Here is a 24,819-nt window from a genome sequence, read left to right as displayed (position 1 = left end):
AAAAGAAAAATAAATATGAAGGTAGTACCTAGAAAGTAGATTGTTTAATGGGCCAATTCTGTCTATTTTTGAGAAAAGGAGCAAACGTGTAAAATTCCTTCTCAAAAATTATAATCTAAAAATATTTTTAATAGAACCTTTTAAAATTGTTATTTATAATTTGATACTTCATTCCATTTTGCAATAATAATAAAACAGAGATAAGCAAACAATGCAAAAACACAGATGTAAACATCACAAATGTACAAAATGAAGGATGGCAGTAAAATGCAGCAGCAATTCCATCTTCCTCTATTTTAGTTCATAGAATGTTTAATAAGCTTCCTTTTCCAGCCTCAGTGATCTGTTAAGCATGTTGAAACTACATTAAAAAAACATACAGTGCTGTTTTATTAGACAACAAAGAGTCAGAACAAATACTGGTTCAATTTTGATAACTAAGGTCAGAGTTCAACACAAAGCATCTTTGGTGAGAAGGCCTGTATGTCCCTGGTGCTCACAGAGCTGGTTTGGTGACCATTATATGAAGACCAAGCACACAGTACCTGCATAGAGCGAGCACTCGGGTCCTAATTGGTGACTAAGTCTTTCAAGAAATGTAGAAAGGTCTAACTCTGTTCACAGTCAAGATTTCATGGCTCAGGTACTTTTCCAAGATCACAGGCTGTCTGACCCTCTACTGAGGAAAACAGGTTTCTCATTTCCCAGAGTCCTGACGTGCAATTTACCATACTGGAAATTAAATGTGAACCTTCAGATGTATTTTCCTCTTGTTGGCAAAACTACAAATTCTCAAAACTGAATAACAAGGTTATCCCCAGAGCTAAGTTTACAGCATGAAAACTTTAGTCTTCAATGATGAAGACTAATTTTCATTTGAATCCATATTTCTTGTTTAATTTAAAAGATTTACAAATGTCTTCAAATGAAAATTTATTTATTGCTACTTAAAAAAAGATTAGAGAAATATACAGAAATTGAATAAGCAAAGAATAACAGAAAAAGACTTTAGAGTCACTGATTTTTTGTTAACAGGTGAAGGCCTAGAATTTATCAGAAATGTCTTTCCCAAGGCCAAGAATTGGCCGTGGAATGTTACTATTCTTCTGAAACAGTTGGTTTGAAATAGGGATCACAGACCTTATCCAGAGCTGCCTGAACCACTGCTTCACTTTCCGTGTCCAAGGCTGACGTGGCCTCATCCAGCAGGAGGATCTTGGGGTTGCGAACCAGGGCCCGTGCGATGGCAATTCTCTGTTTCTGTCCACCGCTCAGCTGGGCCCCCCTCTCGCCAACCAGGGTGTCAAATTTCTACAACAGAAAAAAACACAGAAAGATTTCACAAAACAACAAGCTATCTCAGTTCACATTTTAAACAGGGAAGAAAACCCCCATAACATCTGAGTCTTACTGGCAATATAAGGTAGTTTTTTTAAAACTTAGCAATAAACAACACTAATTTAAAAAATATATACATCTACACATATAGATATAGATATAGATATCTCTCACTGGTTGTTACTGCTAGAGCTTAAAAATCCAATGTAATCTTGGTTTCCCTTCTAAGGAGCTTCTAATTCACAGAAATTTCCGAGCTGTATGAACTTCCATTCTTTGCATCTCTGAATGACAAAGGTCAAGAAGAACTCACATGAGGCAGTTTCATGATAAAGTCATAGGCATTGGCTTCCTTGACAGCTCTCTCAATCTCATCCATGGTGACATCTTCACGACCATAGCGAATGTTTTCAGCTATTGTGGTTGCAAACAGCACAGGTTCCTGACTCACTACACCGATAATTTCCCGCAGATACCTTACATTTATGGTCCTAATGTCTTGCCCATCAATACTGACCTGAAATTTAAAGAAACATGTGTGATTTTCATACACTGGTAGTTGAACTCAGAATGGTGTGTAATGGCAAGTACTGATGGCTGCAGCCTAGCTCACCACGCCCTCTGTGGGGTCATAGAGCCTCTGCATCAGCTGCACTGTCGTGCTCTTCCCACAGCCACTGTTCCCAACCAGAGCCACAGTCTGCCCGCTCTGCACCTTCAGGTTGAGCCCTTTCAAGATCTACAAGACAAATGAAAAATAAACATTAAGACAACTCAGAGATACAGATGCAGGGTCTCTGAACCAACAGCTCAATTCAATAGTAGGCTTAAATAGACATGTGTTTTCCTTTTAAAAAGTGTCTAAAGGAAAGTGTCAGAAATTCTTCATCCAGTAGCTTAATCATTCGTCACGATACCTTAACTTCTTTACGAGATGGGTAACTGAAGTGAATATTTCTAAATTCCAAATTTCCCTTAATGTTATCTGGTTTGTGTCCACTCATTGAAAAGCTGTCAATGCTTGGCTTCTAAACAGAAAAAAAAAAAGGGTATTACTAGATTATAATAACTAAATTGTAGTGAAACTTTGTGAAAAGCTAGACAAAGCGAAAACAAAATTGACTCTTAACTACAAAATCTTTTATGTAGATGGACAAATAGCCATGTCAGACTTACATTGTCAATTATCTTGAAGATTTCATAAGCTGCCCCTCTTGCGTTTGCAAATGCTTCAATGTTTGGAGATGCTTGTCCAGCACTAAAAGCCCCAATTAATACAGAAAAGAAGACCTGAGGAAAGTAATTAAAAAACCCCATCAAATTACTTTGTGTTTACCTCAATTTTTTTGCATATTCCTTTTCTTCCAACATAAAATAGAATCTGTTAGCAAAGCTTCTGCCATATAAATTGTTGGCTAATATAATTCCCAAATTATTTTAAAATCCATTTTAAAATAGCAACAAGGCACAATAAAAAATATGGGGTCTTCAAAATACTTTAAAAGTTTGGAATTAAGAAAATAAGTTTCAAATGTATTCCCCTAAAAAATTTCAGTAAGTGAGGTGATAATGTTAATCAGCTTGATTTAATCACTCCACATTGTATACATATGTCAAAACATCACATTATACTCTGATATAAATATAATTGATAAAATAATTATATTTATCAATTAAATGATAAAATTTTAAACATAAAAAATTAAAGTTTAGGTACTTTTTTTTAGTCTGTTTAGAATGCAGAATCAGTCTTACTTCTTCAGTGAAACAATGACATAAGTACTAGATGACCATTACATGTCTTCTTTAATGGCTAAGAATTTTTATTTACATTAGTGTGGTGGGGGGGTAAAATGGAAACAAATGCTATGGTAAATCAGAAAAGCCAGGCCAAAGTCTACATTAGCACTAACTGGCTATATGTCTTCAGGATATTCTTGCAGAATCTTGGTCTTCAATGTCATTTGCAAAGACAGGTAAGACAAATTCTCTCTACGTGTTGTGCCAGCTGAAAGTGTCTAAGGAAACACTTTGTGAATTATAAAGCACAAGCCTAAGGCATGACTATCAGGTGGAGGCTCCCCTGCCCCCACCCCCATCTCACCAGACTATGTCTCTTTGCAGTCTGAAAAACAGGTTTTGGGGTTTTAGTTTTTGCTTGTTATTAAAGATTTGACTTTGCTTCCATTTGACATTGAAGAGAACTGTGACATTTTTCATTTCCTTCTGAGTCACATGGGAATTATATTGGCCAACAATTTATATGGAAGAAGCTTTGCTAATGGATTCTATATTCATTATCTCCCTTCATTTTTAAAGGGCATACCATTCCTGTCAAGTCCATTTGGCAGAAGAGGTAATAGAAGCTTGAAGAATTTAAACAGCTGTCCCAAATATTATAGATAATAAGTAGCCCAGCTGAAATTTGAACCATGTAGGTCTGCTGTCAAACCCCGCACTATTCTGTATGCCTCCAGTTTGTGAAGCAGATTTGGGGTAAGAGAACAATGAACTTAACTTCTTATCTAGGGCTAGGAGAGCAGCTCAATGGAAGAAGGGCTTGCCAAGCATGCATGAGGCCTTGTGCTCAAAACTCAACACCACAAAAAAATTAAAATAAAACCAACTGCTTATCTACATCACAATTAAGCAGCATATATCTCAGTACAACCTAGGCTCACCTATAGCCATCACTTATCAAAAGAAAGTCTTATCCATATTACAAATCTGAATCCTGAAAAAGGGAACTATCTTAAGGGATTCAAAGAAATATGATCTGTCACTAACTCAATATACTTGTGTTGGCCTAAGAAAAAGAAGTGGAATGAGTCTTGTGGGAGAAAAAGAAGTGGAATGAGTCTTGTGGGAGAAAAACTAGTCCTCCAAGTTTGAAACAACCATTCCCATTTTGGTGAAGGAGCACCCATTATGTCCACTAGAAACCCTGGCCTGCATCCAAGGAAGGAAAATAAACAAACTACACATCAAACCAATGGGATAACGGATATTGAGATTGTTAACATTTCCTCCCGGGAACCAGGCAGTTACTATAAACAACTGTTGTCCTGGAGATCTTTAATCATGGCTCCCTCCCTACGAGCTCATGGCATTCCCCATGCCTTGTTGCCCATAAAATAAAAAAAAAGAAATGTAATCAAGGGTAGGTGTGAATGCAGTGGAGCAGCTGTTAGTCACCCACTGCTCTATAGGTAACTCAAAGTGCAACTCATTCACTCAGCAAGCTAGACTTATCTTCGTCATTCTTTGGGCTGTTGGCCTTGTGCCAGTTGGAAGGCAAACATTTTTTTGTCTCCCAGGGAAAATCACACAGCAGCTTCTAATAAGTTATAGATTAAGCTTGATTTTCAAATTAGTTCATTGTCTTTAAATAGAAGAAGATAACATCAAATGGCAAGACTTCTGTACTTGTACAAAGCTCTAAAATGTAGAAGACTTTCAAATAGAATTTTCTTTTAGGAAGACTGTTTACAGTCTTACAAATTTGTGAGGTGGATTGGCTGCCATCCAAAAGAGTTTAAAAGTAAGTTAAACTGTGTATTTTGACTGGGCACCAGTGGTTCACACCTGTAATCCTAGCTACTCAGAAGGCTGAGATCAGGAGGATTGCGGTTCAAAACCAGCACAGGCAAATAGTTCGCAAGACCCTATCTCGAAAAAATCCATCACAAATAAAAGGGCTGATAGAGTAGCTCAAGGTGTAGGTCCTGAGTTCAAACCCCAGTACTACAAAAAACTGTGTATTTTGCCATTTGTTATGTTGATTAGTACAAAGGCAAATAAAACTGAGATCCTTAGTATCAAGTTTCCTACAGACATAATCTCATCAAATGAAAGTTCATGCTAGAGAGCTTGGTAATGTTAATATTATTTAGGCTACAGAAGAAATTTTGCAAAAAATCTGAAAGACAACAAAATCACCTGTTGAATGTCTCTAATTTCCTTCCTATTCTTTATCCTAGTAATGATTAATTCATCCATTCACTCACTCATTCATTCTCTCTCTCTCTCTTCCCCCTTTCTCTCTTCCTCCTTCCCTCCCTCCCTCCCTCCCTCTCTCAATACTGGAAATTGAACTCAGGGCCTCGAGCTTGTCAGACAAATGCTGTAATATTTTGTCTCTTTGTAAAATTCAATACTTATTCAAATTACATTATTTTCAAATCAAGCCAATACCATTCAATTTCATTGGCATTTTCAACAGTGAGTTTTTTTTATAACTCATGTACAACTTACAGTGATCACTTTTCCAATAGAATATTCATTTGAGAGGACCAAGGTAGTCCCATACCAGAATGCCAGGGCATATGACGCATAGATCAGCAGGAAAGCAGCACCCATTGCAATGTTGGCTGTGATTGCTTTCTTTATTCCCATGCTTTTAGCTTCTTCTAAATTTTTATTGTACCTGGGAGAAAGAATTAAAATTGTTGCATTTAAAATTATATGGAAATTTTTTGTTTATGTAGCATAATGGTTATTGAGTAGTTAGAATGTTCCCAACCCAACAGTATGTGTGTATTTTCTCCTTTTTTGTATATATCAACCCTATGATGTGTTATTACTATTTTATTCCTTTTTGTAGAAGAGGAAACTAAAACTCACAGAGAAAAGTATGTGTGGGAGAGTCTTCTAGAAGTTCCTTCTCTAGTCTTAGCAGTAGTGAAGGAAGTGAAGTTCCATATGTATTGTCTCATGCACAAGACAAAATAGAAGCCAATGAAAAAATTGTTTTCCTTTCAAAATCTGCACATTGGATGGGTATAATGATGCATGCCTGCAACCCCAGCTACTAGAAAGGTACATGCAGGAGAATATTGAGTTTGAAACCAGTCCAAAGTAGTGAGACCCTATCTTAAAAAGGATTGGGAGTTTAGCTCAATCGGTAGAGCACTTGCCTACTCAATGCCAGGCAAAGTTCAATTCCCAGTACAACAAAAAAACCTACATACCCATTTCAATAATTAATAAAATAGAGATACAGTGCTAGAAAGAACTAAACACAAAGCAAGTCATTTAAAATCTCTGATCCTTAAGGACAGTTTGAGGCTCCTTGCCCTGCCTGTTTCTGGGACTGTTGGAAAGATCAACTATAAGATTACACGTGTGAAAGCATGTTAACAGCTTGTGCCATAATATATGCGATACCTTTTACATTCAAATAAGCTGAATGATTTATCTTACTTTCATAGATGTCTCTTTTAAAAATCACTGACCTATAAAATTTATTTGGCTTAAGAATATGTAAGAGCCTATCATTATTTATCAGTGTTTTCTTCTTTATCTTTTCTACATATTTCCTACTCATCCTTCCCAACATTTGTCTGCCACAGATGCTTGCTGCTGGGATGAGGGACTTTAGCCTCATGGCTAGGGCCACCCAAGCCTCTCGACAGCATATTTACAAGTCAGTCTTGTAACCTGCTCACAAAACAAAGGTCTTGAACAACAGCTGTTAAGACTTCTTTGAGTCCAGCATGGTGAAACACATCTGTAATCTCAGCACTAAGGCGACTGAGGCAGGGGGGATTGAGAGTTTCAGGCCAGCCTGAGTTATATAGTGAGACCCTGTCTCAAAAAAAAAAAATGCAAAAAGCCACACAAAAATTTCTTTGAGCAAATACAAGGGATTTCACAAAAGGTGGCAAAAACAAACAAGCAAAGAAAATAACAAAAAAAAAGAGTTAGAATTCACTGACACTTTTTTTTCTCCAATTTTAATGACTTAAAACTTCTTCCCAAATGATAGCTCAAATACTTTTAAACCCTCAGACAGTGGACAATCGCTGACGTTAAAGCTGAAGAGATGGTGCCTGGAGCTTTACCTTCATTGGAAAGGAATACAGCAGACTGTTCTGCTCAAGAAGAGAGCTGTGCAGATAAGCTAACAGAGCCCAAGTTAAAGAAAAAGAGAATTGTGCAAATATAGAACTAAGGTAAAATTATCAAGGAAGTAGTACAGATTATAACTGAGTCTTAAATCTGCCTTTATCTTCTTTATCAGACTCCCTGCAGAACCTAGAACATTCATTGCTTTGCAGAAAGGAGGTCACTATTGTTAAAATGTAAGAAATTAATTCCACATAGAATTCATCTTTTGGGATCTTTAGTCCATTAAATACATGGCTATATGAATACTATAGAATATTATATTTATTTTCACTGGAGGATTTGTCTAATCAGCAGGTAGGTACACCGCAGTTCAAGCCCAGCCCAGATATGAACATGCATTCTTTATAGCCTTCAGGACTTCTATTTTTAGATAGCTACTTCACAAGTTACAAAAGCATGTCAAATGAAATTTACATAAGTATCACATCCACTAAAGACTAAATTTAAACACAGATTTATAGTTTATGGTGATAAGATATGTAATTGCTAGTCATAATCTATGAACAAAAATTATTTTTAAGAAATATGTTTCAACATATATACATGAAAATACCACAAGGAAACTCCCTGTATAGTTATCGTTATCTCAAAGAAGCAAAAATGTCTGGCTTTTTTTTTTGTGTGTTTTTAAAATCTTTTCTCTTCTGCAAAATCAGAGAACAACAGGGCAGAACAGGTGCTGCCCAGTGAGGAGGGCTGGCACCAGTGCGAGCGGAGAAGTGGCAGGGAAAGGTGGCAGGAGGGTGAATACAGCGCAAAAAATGTGTACATATTCATGTAAATGCAAAAAAATGATACCTGTTGAAACTATTCTATGAATGGGGGTGATAAAGGGGAACAGTGGAGGGGATGAATTCAAGTATGATATATTTGATACATTGTAAGAACTTTTGTAAATGCCACCATGTACCCCCACCCCAGTACAACAATAAAGGAAAAAAAAAAGAAATATGTTTCAGTAAGGTGTGTGGTGTGTGTGTGTGTGTGTGTGTGTGTGTGTGTGTGTGCTTGTGTTAGGAGTTCAGTAGAGGCAAATTTAATGATTTACTTGCTATAAATTTCACATGATTACATTAATGAACATTAATGCTCATGACTCATTCGCATCATCTCTTTTACTTACTTCAAAACCATTTCACTGATAAGATGTCTTATGCAGCCAGAGGAAACATTTACATAGGAAGAAGCAATGACAGGAAGAAAACAATTTAGATAACACAAAAGACAAATGAAAATAAGGGGATTGATGAGGGAGGAGATAAAAAAATACACTATCTTCATGGACTTTGATTACTTTAAAAAAAAAAAAGTCACTGAAAACCAGATTTAAAAGTCATTCATTCATTAGAAGCTCTAGTATGGAAATGATAATTAAAATGGGAGTGCGTAAAACACACTAAAGTGATATAAAAATATTTGTGTTTCACAAATATTGCTCTTAACTCATGAAAATGTCAAAGATGCAAGTAGTTATCTACAACAGCAAGGAACAATTTTGGTTATGTATAGAGAAACTGGGTGCAAGTGGCTCACGCCTGTAATCCTAGCTACTCAGGAAGCAGAGATCAGGAGAATTGCAGCTTGAAGCCAGCCCAGGCAAATAGTTCCACAAGACCTTATCTTGAAAAACAAAATAGGGCTGGTGGAGTGGCTCAAGGTGAAGGCCCTGAGCTCAAGCCCCAGTACCACCAAAAAAAGAGAGAGAGAGAGAGAGAGAAAGAGAAACCAATACTAGTAGACAAACATATCTACAAGACACACATAAGAAAGAGGAACATTTTTAAATGAAGAAGAACAAAACTATTCTAACTATTGAATTAAATGCTTTTACTATTCTGGTTAAATTTCAAGAAAACCAACTTCCTCTTGTACCTGCTACTTTGAAAAAAAGTCAGCCCAAGACCGACTGCTTGTCTATGTAGACTCAGAGAAGGAAAGAAGAGTGGGAAAGAAACTGAAGGATTATAATGCTCTAAAAATAATCTTGTCAGTTCTACTTCCAAGTTACATCACAAATCTAAGAACCTATCTCCCTTGTCTTGTCTCCACTCTAAATCAGACCTCCATAATCCCTCTCACTACATTAGCCCTCCCACTGGTCTCCCTGGTCCCACCTTTTGACTGCTCTCATCCATTCATCAGACCCTTTACGTACAAGGAAATTATTATAAAATATGTCATAGACAGTCATTCATCTCTTTAACACCCTCAGCCACTTGCCCCTGCCCTTAAAATAAAATCTGAACTCTTCTCCATGACCTACACATGCTGGCCAGTATCCACCTGAATCTCTCCTCTCTCAAGGGAGCTCTGGCTACACAAACTTTATGATATTCCCAGAGCATGCAGAAGTCTCTGCCTGATCAGAAATTTGAACATCTTTTTTTCCCACACATCTCATCCCTCTGCCCATCATGGGAAGCTTTTTCTTACCCCGCAGTTCTCAGCCTAAATGAAACGTCCTCAAAGAAGCATTCACTAAAATGTGCCTCCCTCATTTTCATCAGCACATTCTTTGATTTTTTTAAAAGTACTTTGTAAAAGTCTATAACTTAGTGCCTCTCTTAAATAGTTCCTATAAGGACTCTCTCAGAATATTCTGTTTTATTTTTCCAAATAACAGTTAATCAACTGGTATCCTAAATATTTGCTTATTTGTAATTGTCTGTGCTTTTCCTCTCCTCCTGTTAGAATCTAAGCTCTATGAGAGTCTGGACTTTATTTGAGGGGTTGCTAGCACATCTTTAAGCAAGACTTCCCATTTTATTAGTCAGACTATTTAAAGCAAAGGACTTGCCAAAAATTAAAATAGAACACAAATAGTGCCTTCCTTTGAATTATGGCACTTAACCATCATAAATTATGTTTCGGGGTGTGAAATAGTATCAAATGAACAACAGAGTACTTCAATCACATATGTACCATGTAAAAAATAATTCTATAGTACCTACTCATGTAAGCACAGTTGAGGTCAAGAAACAGAACACTGCTATGTTTCTGTAGGTGTATGTACAGATTCCCTGGCTATGTTTCCTACTCTTATTACACAACTTCTCTTCTTTCTGAGAGGTAAGCATTATTTTGACTAATAAACATTCTTATGCTTTCCTGTATGGTTTACCACACAATGTCTGACACCAAAACAATACAGTTTATCTTTTCCACATATATATATTTATAACATTAAAGTATTATGTCATAATATCATAATATATTAAATTTTTAAAAAGTCTATTGCTGCTAAGAAACCAATGGATCTGATAAATATTGTGAATTTCAATAAATCACTATAAAAGAACCAGTAACAAGAGTAATACTAAAGAACACACAATAAAAAGCAAGCTTGAACTTTTCCACAAATGTACTTTTTGGCTATATTTTTATCTTCCAAATCATAGAGCCTATCAACACTACAAAGGAGCCTGGACAAGAAAGGAAGCAAGTGACATTAACATATTCCAATTGATCTTATGCAAAATACTCATTTGTGATAAGACAAAAAGTAATCAGAAATTTAAAATACATTGAGATTTTAGTAAATTATTTTTATGTCAAACTCTAGAAATTTCTTTGAATTACAACTAGAATTATAACTTCTCAAGAATATCAGTCATGCTGTAATATACCCATTAAGTTATCTAAGGAAACATGTTTATATTGGAAAACACTCCTACAATTAACATGTAAGCGCCTATGAGATGACCCAGAATCAAATATTCCTAGCAACTTAAAAGAGAAACTCAAACCTTTCAAGTTCTTTCTTTTGTCCTCCAAATGCAATCACAGTCCTAATGGCTGCTAACACTTCTTCAGCTACTGCTCCAGCTTTTGCATATGCCAACAGTTCTTTATCAGTAAATGAAGATAATATCTGTTAAAAAATGCAACTTCAGATCATCAAAAATATTAACAAGTTATAAACACACAAATGCTGCTTGTATATTAATGCATGTGAAGAACAGTATCTTTCTTTCAGTTTGTCTTTCCTCATGATGTTCTCTATTTAACATACATATTCATTCTGTAAGCCACTTCAAATTCTTTTTGGATTGAATGATACATAATAAATTAGATTAGTTGCAAACTTTCCCACTGAAAACATCATGGCCTCTCATCTAAATAAATATAAGTGGAACTTTTGGGGATGCTAAATTTCAGAAAAGAAAATATATAACACAGTATAATAATAAACAAATATAAATAGGCATTATGTCAAGGAAGTATGTTGTGTGCTCCTCACAGCAATTGTTAACTGCACTCTGGTTCAGAAGTGTTAAGGTGGAGGCTATCGGAATGCAGGGGACCAAGTGACTTCAAGAAGGCTTCTCTTGCCAGGGTAAACACAGAGTTTCCTCTGCTGCTGCTCCTGGGAGAAACAACACTTTTAGCCACCAGGGAGGTTTTTGTTTCCTAGATGATCTTTGATCTTACTGTTTGGTTCCTGAACATTCATTCTGTAGACAGAACATTCTGGTTACCTTATATGCACAAAATCTCATTTATTCTTTTTAGCTTCACAGTAAAATAAGTCTTATTTCTTATGCTTAACATATGAGTTAACAAAAACATGAGAGGATCAGTGTTTTGCTAATAAGTGCCAGCATTCAGGGTTCAAATCTAAATCCAGGAGGCTTCAAAACCTGAACAACAACCACTGGAGAGATTCTCTCTCTCTGAAACAAACCACAACCGACTCATGAACTATCATGAAAGTTGGATCAGTTGATATGGGCAAAGCAATGAGGTTACCGCTTATCCCAGGAAAGCCCAAGTGGTCAACCATCTAAAGAAATATTATACACAACCAATTTACAAAATTGTGATTAAGCAGTACTATACTCTTTCAATATGTAATTCACAGTATTTGTGTACTAATTTACATAAATAATATCAGTATATTCTCTGGCATAAAAAGATCAAAGTTGTTTTGATATAACAGTGCTTTTCTTCCTTTCCTTTGTGTGAAAATAAAGGGAGTTATCATAGATATGGTTGAAGGGAAATAAATATGTATTAATGATGTTTATGGGCTGACATTATGACACAGGTATCTGTCCACTTTGGTATACCTCCTCCCAAAAATATCCCACTGATTCACTAGACCTTCCTGACTTCTGAAAGCCTTCTTCCTACCTGCCCTCCACACTTCACTGAATCAGTCACAGCACTGAAATTGAGTTAGGGTAGTCAGCTCCCCTCAAAATCCCTCTGCGCTATAAATGTCCACACTGGAGGTGGCCAACAATAGGAGGATTACCAAGAAATATTTTTCAATTAGGAGTTTAACAACATGCTATTCTAATTTATTGCTATATAAATATAGCAATAAATACATATATCAATATATATTGATATATATATGTATTCAAGTTCCATCCTGAATTTAATAAATCTGACTCCTATTTTCCTTCTATAACTTTCAATAATTCTAAGCAGAAGAGAATATGGTAAATCTTTACTGATTTTTTTTCTTCAAGAGACCATGCCTATTAAAACAAGAGGGAAAAAAGCTCCAACCTCTTCTCAGGAATATGAAATGCCAATATAAAAGATTAGAAAGCTGGCACTTCCACTATTACAATTACCCATATGAGCTATCTAAGGTATCACAAACCCATTCCTTTTCCAAAGCCTGATAATTTCTCCATAAAGCTTAATAGGCATCTGGTTGAAACACATGAAGTTGTGATTTCTGTAAACTAAAACCTTAATAGGCACTTTTGTACTGTTCAAACTAATACATTCAAAAGCAATATTTTGGACCACTCACTGCAGGAATTTTGATCACATCTTTAAGCCATTTTCTATTTCTCAATCTAGGCTTTCGTTATCACTTTGTAAATGATTTATTTAGGTTTTTTTAACTTTTTATTTTGAGACAATTGAAAACTGACACGTATTTGTAGAAGATGACAACAAAATGGCATATACTTCTTGTTCAGTATAGCACATCTTGAAAACTACAGAATCTGGATTCACTGATGAGTTCTACCAGACCTTTAAAGAAGAACCAACATCAATGTTCCTCAAACTACTCACAAAATACAATGAGAAGGACCATTTCCAAACTCATTCTATGAGGTCAGTGTTACCCAGATACCAAAACTGGATAAGGACACAATAAAAAAGTAAAACTATATAAAAAAAAAGAAAACTACAGCATATATCCCAACCAAGAATTTAATATTGATATAATCCAACAATGTTTTTCACATTCACCACTTCACATACACTCATTATGTGTGTGCATTTAGTTCTAAGCAATGTTGCCACCTATAGAGATTCATATAAGTATCACTACAGTCATGATGCAGAACAACTGTATCAATCACAAGGGTCCTTCATGGTACTTTTTATAACCACAGATGTCTTTGCATACTTTTTGCCTCTTCTCTTCCTTAACATCCCTAAATTCTGGCATCCACTAATCTGTTGTCATCACTACAACTCTAATTTTAAGAATGTTTTATAAATGGAATCATACAGCATGTCCTTTGGGGATAGGCAAATAGTAATACCCCAAATAATAATATTATTATTTACATAGCATAATTCTCCAGAAATCCATCCAGGTTGTTGCATTTATTAGTTGCTACTTTTGTTTTATCATGAGTGGCATTCTGTTGTAGAGATGTTCCAGTTTGTTTAACCATTTGCTGGTTGAAGGAGATCTGGATATTTCCCAGAAGCCATTATAAACAAAACTGCTTTAAAATACCATGTACAGGTTTTTATATCAACATAATTTTCTTTTTCATAGATAAATGCTCAAGAGCAGAGTTGCTGGATCATATGATTACTGTATGTTTAGTTTTATAAGAAACTGTGAGATTCACAAGGGAGGGGTGAGGATAGGCAAGACACCTAAAAAACTAGCTAGCATTTGTTGCCCTTAACGCAGAGAAACTAAAGCAGATACCTTAAAAGCAACTGAGGCCAATAGGAAAAGGGGACCAGGAACTAGAGAAAAGGTTAGATCAAAAAGAATTAACCTAGAACTAGAGAAAAGGTTAGATCAAAAAGAATTAACCTAGAAGGTAACACACACGCACAGGAAATCAATGTGAGTTAATGCCCTGTATAGCTATCCTTATCTCAACCAGCAAAAACCCTTGTTCCTTCCTATTATTGCTTATACTCTCTCTGCAACAAAATTAGAAATAAGGGCAAAATAGTTTCTGCTGGGTATTGAGGGGGTAGGGGGGAGAGGGAGGGGGCGGAGTGGGTGGTAAGGGAGGGGGTGGGGGCAGGGGGGAGAAATGACCCAAGCCTTGTATGCACATATGAATAATAAAATTAAAAAAAAAAAAGAAACTGTGAGACTGTTTCCAGAGTAGTTGTGCCATTTCACATTCCTGCTAGCAAATCTATAAGTGATCCAGTTTCTCTGTACTCTCTCCAGCATTGGGCATTTCACTCTTTTACTCTTTTGCCATTCTGATAAATGTGCAGCGGTATCTCACTACGATTTCATCTGCATTTCACTGATGGCTAATGTCACTGAACAACTTACTTGTACTTACTCTCTCTGTACTTACTCTCCATCAGTATATCCACTTTCCTGAGATGTCGTTCATGTCTTTTGCCCTTTCCCTAAATAGATTTTTTTTTTTACTGTTGAGTTTTAAGAGTTCTTTATGTATTACATACAGTTCTTTTTCGGATATGCAGTTTGCATACAACTCTTGCCTTTTAATTCTCTTCACATGGACTTTCAAAGTAAAAAATTTGATTTTGAAGTTCAATTTATCATTTTTTCCTACTAAGGATCATATTTTTAGTATCAAGTCTAAGAACTTTGTCTAGACCTATATTCCAAAGATTTTCTGTTTTTTTCTGAAAATTTTTACAGCTTTAGGTTTTACATTTAAATCTGTGATTCAATTTGAATTAGTGTTTGTATAAAGTATGAAGTTTAAGTTGAGGTTCTTTTTCATTTCTTTTAATTTTTTGTTTGGCTTGTGGATGTCCAATCATCATCTCAGCACCATTGTTGAAAAGGCTGGACTTCCTCCACTGAATTGTTGGACATATTTGCATGGGTCTATTTCTAGGTTCACTATTCAAAAATCAGCTGGGCTTATTTGCTTAGGTCTATTTCTGGGTTTTCTATTCTGTGTGATCTGTGTGTCCATCCCCAAACCAATACACACTGTCTTGATCACCATAAAAATGCAGTAAGATTTAGTGTCAGGTAGACTTCTTCCTTTGACTTTACTCTTCTTCTTTCAAGATTGCTTTAGCTATTCTAGGACCTGTGAATTTCTATGTAATATTTTGCAATACACTTACTTTCTTATGTCTACAAATAGCATTTACTGAAATATTTAAAGAACTTATCTTCAACTTTGGAAAGAACTGACATCTTAACTATGTTGGGTCTTAATCCATGAACACACTATCTCTGTTTATTTAGTCGTCTTTGATTTCTCTTATTAACATTTAAATATTTTATCATGCAGATCCTATACATATAACTATTTATCTAAGTTTTAAATTTAATTGGGAATGATTACAGAAGGTATTATATTTAGCTAGGCATAGTGGTACACACCTGTAATTCCAGCACTCCAGGAGGATTGTGTGTTCAAGGCCAGCATGGTCTACATAGAACTCTTGTATCCCCAAAAATGTATTTTATTTTTAATATCAGTTTCTACATATTCACCAATAGTGTATAAAAATGCAATTGATATGATATCCTGTGACCTTTATGAACTCAATTGTTACAGATTTTTGTACATTCTTGGGATTTCACATAGAAAACATTCAATCTAGAAATTGTTTTATTTCTTCCTATCCAATATATATGCCTCTATTTATTTTCTTGTTTTATTGCAGCAGTTAAAAGTTCCAATGCTTTGATGAAAACAAGTCATGAGAAAGGACTTCCTTGTCTTATTCCCAATCTTAAAGGGAAGGCAATTTTTCACCATTAAGCATATTAGCTGTAGGGGTTTTGTGGATATCTTTACAGAGATGAAGTAACATCTCTCTATACTAAACTTCTGAGAGTTAGCATCAGTAAGTGTTGGATACTGTCAAGTGTTTTCTTTGTGTTAAGTGATATGATCGTGTTTTTTTTTTTCCTTTAGTCTGTTTGTGGGACACATTAATTTTTAAATGTTAATAACAGGTATTATATAGCTAAAATAAATCTGTTGGTCATGATGTATAATTATTCTTTATTTTTATACTTTGCTGAATTTGGTTTGTTAATATGTTTTAGGGATTTTTTTATTCTAAGTTATTGAAAGAGATTTTCCTGTATTTTTCTCTTTTTTTATATTTGCTTCATCTGGATTTGGTATCAGGGTAATATCAGCTTCATAAAATGAGTTAAAAACTGTTTCTTCTTCTTTTTTCTGGGTAAATTATATCAACTTGGTGTTAATTCTTTAAATATTTAGCAGTATTTTCCAGTGAAGCCATTTAGGACCAGAGAAATCTTTCTTAGGCACTCTGAAGTTGCAAACTAAATTTCTTCAATGGTTATAGGGCTATCCCATTGTCTAACTCATCTCAGTTCAATTTTGACAACAAGTTGTACATTCAAGGTATATATGTAGTAAATATAAAGGAAATGATCCCCAAGTTGTGAAATTTATGAATAAAGTTGCTGGTAGCATGTCTTTACTTATTTAATATCTATAGGATTTGTGATGACATCCCCTATTTCATTTCTGATATTCTTTGTTTGTGTCTTCTGTCTCTTTAGTGTATTTTTTATGAAGAACCAATTTTCCCTATTTTCACTTCCATTGGTTTCTACACTTGCCTTTTTCATTGGCCTCTTCTACTTGCTTTGATCTTATTTTACTATCTATTTTTTAGTTTCATATGGTAGGAATTTAGGTTTGAGACTTTCTTCATTTCTAATATAAGCATTTAATACTATAAATTTTTCTTTTAGCACTTCCTCAGGGACACCCAAATGTCTGTATATATCTTATGCATTATTTTAAAACTTCCTTTGAGACTTTTGTATGATCCATGGATTATATAAAAATGTGTTGTTTAATTTCTATATGCTTAGAGATTTTCTTATCTTTCTGTTATTGGCCTCATCTCTGAAGCTGCTGTAGTCAGAGAAAGCACACCACGGGCTTAAATTTGTTGAGGTTGGTTTTATGGCCCAGAACATGGGCCATAATCTTGGTGAGTATTTCATGCACGATAAAAACAACAGAAGATCAATGTGTATTCTGCTGCAATTGGAGGCAATGGTCCACAAATGTCAATTAGGTACCCATTATGTTAGTCAGATCTTCTATAACCTAGGTGATTTTCTGTCTGTCAGTTGCCAAGGGGTGTGTATGTTGAAGTAATTGTGGACTTTTTTAGCTCTGACCGTAACTCAGTTTTTACTTCATCTTCTTCTAATTCTTATTTGTCACTTTATCCTGCCAGTATCAGGTTACATGATCATTTTTAGGGTTTCATTTTGTTTTATTTATACTACTATTTAATGTAATGTTTTTTGAGCAGTTTTATTCTGTTTTGGAATAAAAACCTTGCTTCAGTGTTGTTGTAAGGTGCACTGCAGGTATACCATGCTGCCAGTTATTATTGGGGCAAAAACACATCAGTCAGTGATCCAGAGGGCTGGGAAATGTGTGAACTCACATTTCATAGCATGTAGAACTGCTGTGTACAGTTTCTCTTCCTGAAACTCACCTGGACAACATCTGACTACACAGATGTTGCCACACCACTTGCTTTGATACTCAGGATACCTCGGAGTGAGCTCAGTCTCATGATTTGTGGGTCCTCCAAAGATTTAACACTAAAGAGTAGAATCTAAGCTATGGCTGCCAAGTACTAGAACTTATTAATGAAACCAAATTACAAAATATTTCCTTGTAGAGATATACAAAAGATATAAAATTAAAAATACCAAAAAAAAATATGTGTGCAGTGCTCCACATCTTTTACCACTACTGAATATTTTTAAGGAGAAAGTTAACAAAAATGATAAAAATACTTAAATATTTGGATTCCTTTATTCCATGGCTATCATAAAAACACAAAAGTGGCCGAATATTTTCAACTAGTGCTTACATATCAAAAAGATTAATCAGTAATTTATTAATGTAACTTTTTATGGGCTTCATAATGGTTTCTCTGGGTATGATTATATTCAAATGTGACTTATGATAGTCTATTTATAATAATTGTTTATTACTTATGTTTTACAAATATAATTTATAAATCTCATTGAGAAAAGGAAATACTATTGTATGTTTAAATTTGGGCTTTTTCTGTTTGTTGTTCCTTTTCTTCTGCTGATGGTATAATGTTCCTTCATTAATCATTTCCTTTCTGCTTAAAGAGTTTTAGTAAGCCAGTCTTCAACAAAAGGTATAATAGTGAAAATGTTTTAGTTTTCTTTAATTTCAGACTTTTCTTACTTTTTTGCATCATCCTGTTGTTCCTCATGGATCATTTTACCAGATAAAGTATTCACATTTGATAGCTTTCATTTATTTATTTTTTGAGTACTTGAAAAATATTATGCCACTTCCTTCTGGCGTTCATGGGGTTTCAGATGAGAAAATATGCTGTCATTCAAATTGCTGTTTTCCAACAGACAATATGTTGTTTCTATCTGGCTTATTTCAAAAATATTTTCTTTGTTTTTATTTTAATTACTAAGTGTCTTGGCATGGATTGCTTTAGGTTTATCATATTTGGAATCAGATCAGCTTCTTTACTATACTGGAAGTTTTCAGCCCTTAGTTCTTCAAATATTTCTTCAACCTCACTCTTTGTCTCCTTTTCTTATGGGACTCATGATGTTTATATACACTTTGGCTCTTCTGTTATGGTTCCACAGGCCTCTGAATGTCTTTTCATTTTCCATGTTTTAGACGAGGGAATGCTTTTATTCTATCTCCAGTTTCACTAATTCTATCCTATCATTTCTACTTACATGAATTGAGCCCATGCAGCCTGACTCTTACTAATGTTGTACCTCTCTGTTCTCTAATTTCATTTTGTCCTTTTTAACAACTCCCATTTATAGCTAGTATTTTCCAGATTTCCTGTTACCCTAAAATAATTTATAATTAATGAAGCATTTTTATGATTGCTGTTTTAAAAATCTTTGTTAGATAGTTCCAATATCTGATTTAGCTCGGTGATGGGGTCAGATAAATGATTTCTCATTCATATTGTGATTTTCTTGGTTTTGTAATAACAAATGATTTTCCATTACATCTTGGTCATTTTGTCCATTATGTTAGGAGACTCTTATGTTTATTTAAATTTTTAACAGCAGACACCATATTGAGGTTTAACATTCTTGGCTCTCTTTGGTGAGCTGTGGCTCCAGTGGCCATTTCATATTTAGAGACTTTGTGGCATTATTTTGGTCAGCTTTGTTTCTCTGGTTCTACTAGAGCTCTCATTGACCCTGGCTTCCAAAGAAAGTGGAGGTAGTTTCTGAAGGTCAGACTGACAGATATCTCTTGGTAAGAGAAAGCATGGTGGTTTCCTTTACCAGTACCCTCCAGATGTCTCAGTGTCTCTAGGTAGAGGACAGATGGGTAAAAAAGAGAATCATAGTACTTGCTGTGACTGGGGCCCTTCCTATTTTCCCTACTTTCTTTGGTGTCCCTCAGTGGGCTAGACAGCCTCAAGCTCACAGGAACAAACAGATTTTCCATGTTAGAGCACATATATTTTAAATAAAGCTGACAGAGAATTTAATAAACGTGTTTGAAATCATATCAAAAGATTATGACAGAGTTGGGATTTAAATTTACATCTCAGAAAACAGCTTAGGGCTCCATTCACTAAAGAGCTATATCTAAAGCAATACATAACTAATTATTAAAAGATTAAGTTATGGCCTATTCTCCTCAGAATGAATATCAGCACACTTTAAATAGTTTTTCAATAAATGCTGATGTGAAGAGTTTGCACCTAATTTGATCATTGTTCTTGTAACAGAAAACTCAAGTAACAACAAAAAGCTTTTGCCAAATATTCCAACTAATTGATTACCACTAAGAACACCATTTACACTGGTGTTACTCTGAGTAACAAATGAATGGAGTATTCAGAACTTCAGTTTCTTTCCTCTGCAAAATGAGGTAATACTTGTGTTTAAGAAAGATAACATATGTATTTGCTGGAAATAGCAGATATTCAATAAAAAATAGTTATTGTTTACAATAACAAAACAATATCCACCCTACAGGAAAAAAAATTCTAAAACTTCAGAATAATTGCAATCTAACTTATTTTGTACTAGGCTAAACTTTGGTTGTCCTATGACTTCTGTCTTTTGCTACACAAATTTCTATGCCTTCATTAAGTTGTATAGAACCCAACAAAACTACATACTGGTACAATCTCTCCATCACATAATGACACTTCCACCAAATCATTTAATAAAATTAATTACATGTTCACCCAGAAAACGAAAGTAAGTTTAACAAAATCATTGGAGACAATACAGAGGTGGGGAGAGCCACTTCTATGGGGTTCTCCCTTCATGAATGAGAGAGAGGACTACAGGATAAGGGTTTATATGTGTCTGGCAGTCTAATGTATCTATTTTCATAAATTATTTTATAACAATGTATCTGAATATGTGTAAATACAGAGCCATTTATGACCATGCTGACCTGTAAGATCAATTTTCAAAGGAAACAAAAATTTATGTACCAAAACATTAAAATATGAAAATGTTAACTGAATGAGACACATGTGGTTAACTGAACTTGCATCTCCACTTGGTGTATGAACATGGTGTTGTTCACTACAGAACAAAGATCTTTTGATTTCATGTCATTTTTATGAAGGTGGAGGATGAAATGGAAGAGATCTTTCCTTCTTTCTCATGCCTTCCCCAAATAATCACATGACCAAGGACAGCGTGGAGTCCTGGAAGGGTTACTCACAATAAGTACTGTGATCAGCTTATCTTGCTGATTTTTAAAGAAGACCTAAAAACAAGTATCAAATTCAGAATCAGGGCTATTGTGGTTAAAAGACCCTTCTGCGGTGTTAGGAGAACAGTTTAAAATCTGGATTCACAAACTTCACCTACCTTTGCCCAGATACCGGCTGACAGTCCAAGAACAGGGCTGACAGCCAAAATCACAAGGGTTAGCTTCCAGCCACGTGTAAATCCCACTATGAAACCTGTGAAAAATGTTGCCATTGCCTGAAAGAACATTCCAATTTTGTCACCAATTCCTTCATTAATTTTGGAGACATCACTAAAAAAAAAAAAAAACAGATAGTGATAGAAATAATGTCAGAACTTCAAACACAACTTTCTCCTGTATTCACTTTTGTTTTCTTGCTGAGGGTTGGGGACATTGGTTTGTATCTAAGGTCTTTGTATGTATACATGTTTTATTTAGCAGGGTGTTAATTTCTACTAAGATATTCATCACTAACAATAGGAATCTGTACTCCACACTGCCCCAGGAAAAATTCCAAATTACTTGGAAATTTCCCCCAGAAAGCATCATATGTGCTCTACTGCACATTGCTGTACTAACATTCCCAGAGTCAGGCACAAGTCCAATTCCTCATTCACTGGTAGTCATTCAGGTCCTCTCCTGCCCGGCTAGAGTACAGCGGGGGGGGGGAAACATGCATGAGGCGTGATTGCTGCTCACAAGGAATTCAGTCTTGTAATTACTTCTGGTGATACACTAACTTCTTCTAACAGAGCTGATGCTGACATCTGTTTCACTTCATTAAGAATAAGAACCTCATCTAAGCAAAACATAAAGGTAGGTACTTACTCTGTGAGCCGCGTGTTAAGTTCCCCAACATCATGCACATCAAACCAGCCTATCTCCTGCTTCATGATAGCATGAAAAAACTCTTTCCTGATTTTGCTTATTTGTCTTCCAGCTGCCAGACACCAAAATGAAACCTGAATGTAAGCAGCAACAAGCACCCCAGCACCAATTCCAGTGTAATAATAGGCATACCTGAAAAACAATGACCACACTGCACATACATGGTTTTCTAATCAACGCACCTCACTCAAACAAACCACTTAGTCCTAAACTTTGCAGTTATCAGGGTATCTCACCATCCTTAACATTATAAGAAAGGGATGTAATGGAACTGATGTCAGCATCCAACTCTGCCCTAACTTTGAAGAATGGTTAACAGTGATTTCTGCTTCTGAGTAAATCCCAGCTCTTCACGAAACTGCTGTGTAGTCTCAGGCAAGCTGCTTAACCTTTCTAAGCCTCAGATTTCTGATTGGTGAAATTGAGATAAGAAAAGTAAGGCAGTTATGTGTGAAATACACTTGGGGCAGTGTCTGGCACTCAGAGAATGCCAGTTATTGTGACAGACTGTGTTGGGGCATCAAGTAAGATGTGTCATTACAGTCCTCTCCACTTTTATTACATCAGCATCAGCTGACGAGCCCTTTGGGGTGTTGTCTGCACATTGGGAGATGGAAAGAAGTGACAGGACTTCTCAGAAAGTGGAACCAAGAGATAGAAATGGTCTCCTGCCATTTGGAGCTATTATTAGTCTAGCAGAGCTTGGATGTTAGATGAAAACTGAAAATTAAAAATATTTGCATATCATTTTCCAAAGTGGCCTTCATGAACTATCCTAAAATGTATCCTTCCTTTTTTTAAACTTTAACAATAAAAAACATTCTGGAATCAGACCTTTAATGTTTAGAAATGTTAAATTAAAGGTTCCTTGCTGAATCTTCATATTTAAAAAACAAACAACTCTTGGGCTGGGCTTCACTAAGCAATTAGTATTAAGTTAAAGGCAATATAAGATACCAATTTTCCCATTTTTAAAGATTCTATTCTTGTTATTTTCTAATAATAATTTGTGTGCCATCTGAAGCTACAAACAACTCTATAATAAGCAGATAGTCTCTGGTATTGTTCTTCACAAGGCTATGTGTAGTCCATTTGCTAAGGAAATCAGCCCTTGATGTAAAACTGGTAATTTATAATTTACATTTTAGAGAAGATATAGTTAGAACACTAAACTTCAGTTAATAGATAACTCTATAACTTTATCCAAGTGCTAATGATATAACAAGAGGAAGTTAAAAGGAATTCCCATTTAGAAAGAGAATTCATGCTTTGAGAATATTATTTCAAAATTATATAATTTAAACAATTTAGACAATCTGGCTTTCCCAATATAAAAAAATACTTCTCCACAGGCATATTTAGAGAGATTTAATTCTTATTTTTCAAGATATACTCATGTCTCCACCTTCTTCAGAACTCTCTGATCATTTATAGATATTGTAGAATCCTCATCATCTGATTCACTTACACATAATAGGTATCTGTGATAAGATATTTTGGGGAATAAACTTCATGCTGTGTAAATCATTAACATAAAATTTCCTGAGGTGAGTTAAAGTCAGAGTGACTATCTTTTTATCTATATTATTTCATTGTTTAAAATTGGATGCCAAGTTTTAAAAAAATTCCCATTGGCTGATTTTATTATCATATCATGACTAAAAATCTCCAAGAAACAAAACTAAGCCATTGAAAATGAGATTTTTAATTCAATTACATTTTCAAAGACCTACTTTGAACTTCTCTAGTTTCTCTATATATGGTATTCTATATTTGCAAATGCATAAATAGGTTTAATTTAGGCTTAATGTTAATTTATTTTATGTAGCAAATACTTTTCTTTAAAAAAAATTCTACATTGTATCCTGAAACCTAATAGTGGATCTTAAACATTACTATAAGTGGATTGATGCATAGAAGGTTAACAAAACAACAGTAAGGGAAGCGTTTATTACGTGGTCATTTCTTCCTCCAGTTTCTTGTAGATCTCTGTTTTGTCGATTTCACCTAGACCACCATAAAACAAACACATACCATTTATTTAATCTACATTAAAAATTAGCACATAACATAAATCAAACACATTTCAATTAATAATTTACACATAACAGAAGAAATTGTCTCATCTATAATTCTGTGTAAGCCTTATGACATCCATTCAACTACTTCCCTGCTGACTGTGGGCAATCACACCCAGATCAAATTATTTGCAAGAAAAAACCCACATTAATAAATGCTAATGTATCCATGACACTTAAGTAAATACTTAAAATATAATACTGCATTTCTCTACTTGTATTTTCATTTAAAGTTCTCACATACAAAGAATAGTGAAATAAATACCTCTGAGCATCACCCAGTACAAGGAAATGCTAACATTTTTTAAACAAACACATTAAAAAATTCCTTCATAATTTTACCCCCACACACTCACATAACCACCGTTCAACATAATGTGTATTTTCCAGATTTCTATTATGTACGCATGTTCACATATACACAACACACACACTTAGAAATGCTTAGCTTTGTTTTTGCTTTTGCAATAGTGAAGACTGAACTTAATGCCCCGCGCATGGTAGGATAGCACCCTACCATCTGAGCTACCCCTCCAACACTGTTGTTTGTATTTTGTTTTTGACACAGGGTCTGGCTAACTTTGCCCAGGCTTGCTTTGAACTCGAGATCCTCCTGCCTCTGCCTCTAGTGTCTGGGATTACAGTTGTGTAGTACCATGTCCACC

General features: G+C 35.0%; 1 protein-coding gene across 2 annotated transcripts in view; it reads right to left on the bottom strand.

Moving 5' to 3' along the window:
- The window catches only part of LOC109689162 (ATP-dependent translocase ABCB1), an 86,309-nt gene that overhangs the window by 41,892 nt on the left and 19,598 nt on the right, over positions 1–24,819 (bottom strand). For both annotated transcript variants that reach the window (XM_074064847.1, XM_020167905.2), the window contains exons 5-14: positions 24,032–24,083; positions 22,017–22,208; positions 21,308–21,479; positions 10,995–11,119; positions 5,593–5,764; positions 2,515–2,628; positions 2,256–2,366; positions 1,952–2,077; positions 1,652–1,855; positions 1,141–1,311 (exon numbers count right to left, since the gene is read on the bottom strand). In XM_074064847.1, the coding sequence (XP_073920948.1) occupies positions 1,141–1,311; positions 1,652–1,855; positions 1,952–2,077; positions 2,256–2,366; positions 2,515–2,628; positions 5,593–5,764; positions 10,995–11,119; positions 21,308–21,479; positions 22,017–22,208; positions 24,032–24,083 (1,439 nt within the window). The remainder of the gene's footprint in view (positions 1–1,140; positions 1,312–1,651; positions 1,856–1,951; positions 2,078–2,255; positions 2,367–2,514; positions 2,629–5,592; positions 5,765–10,994; positions 11,120–21,307; positions 21,480–22,016; positions 22,209–24,031; positions 24,084–24,819) is intronic.

Source organism: Castor canadensis, chromosome 2, assembly GCF_047511655.1.
Source record: "Castor canadensis chromosome 2, mCasCan1.hap1v2, whole genome shotgun sequence".
Lineage (NCBI taxonomy): Eukaryota > Metazoa > Chordata > Mammalia > Rodentia > Castoridae > Castor > Castor canadensis.
The sequence above is the reverse complement of the archived record's forward strand: the minus strand, read 5'-3'. Positions and strand labels throughout refer to the sequence as shown.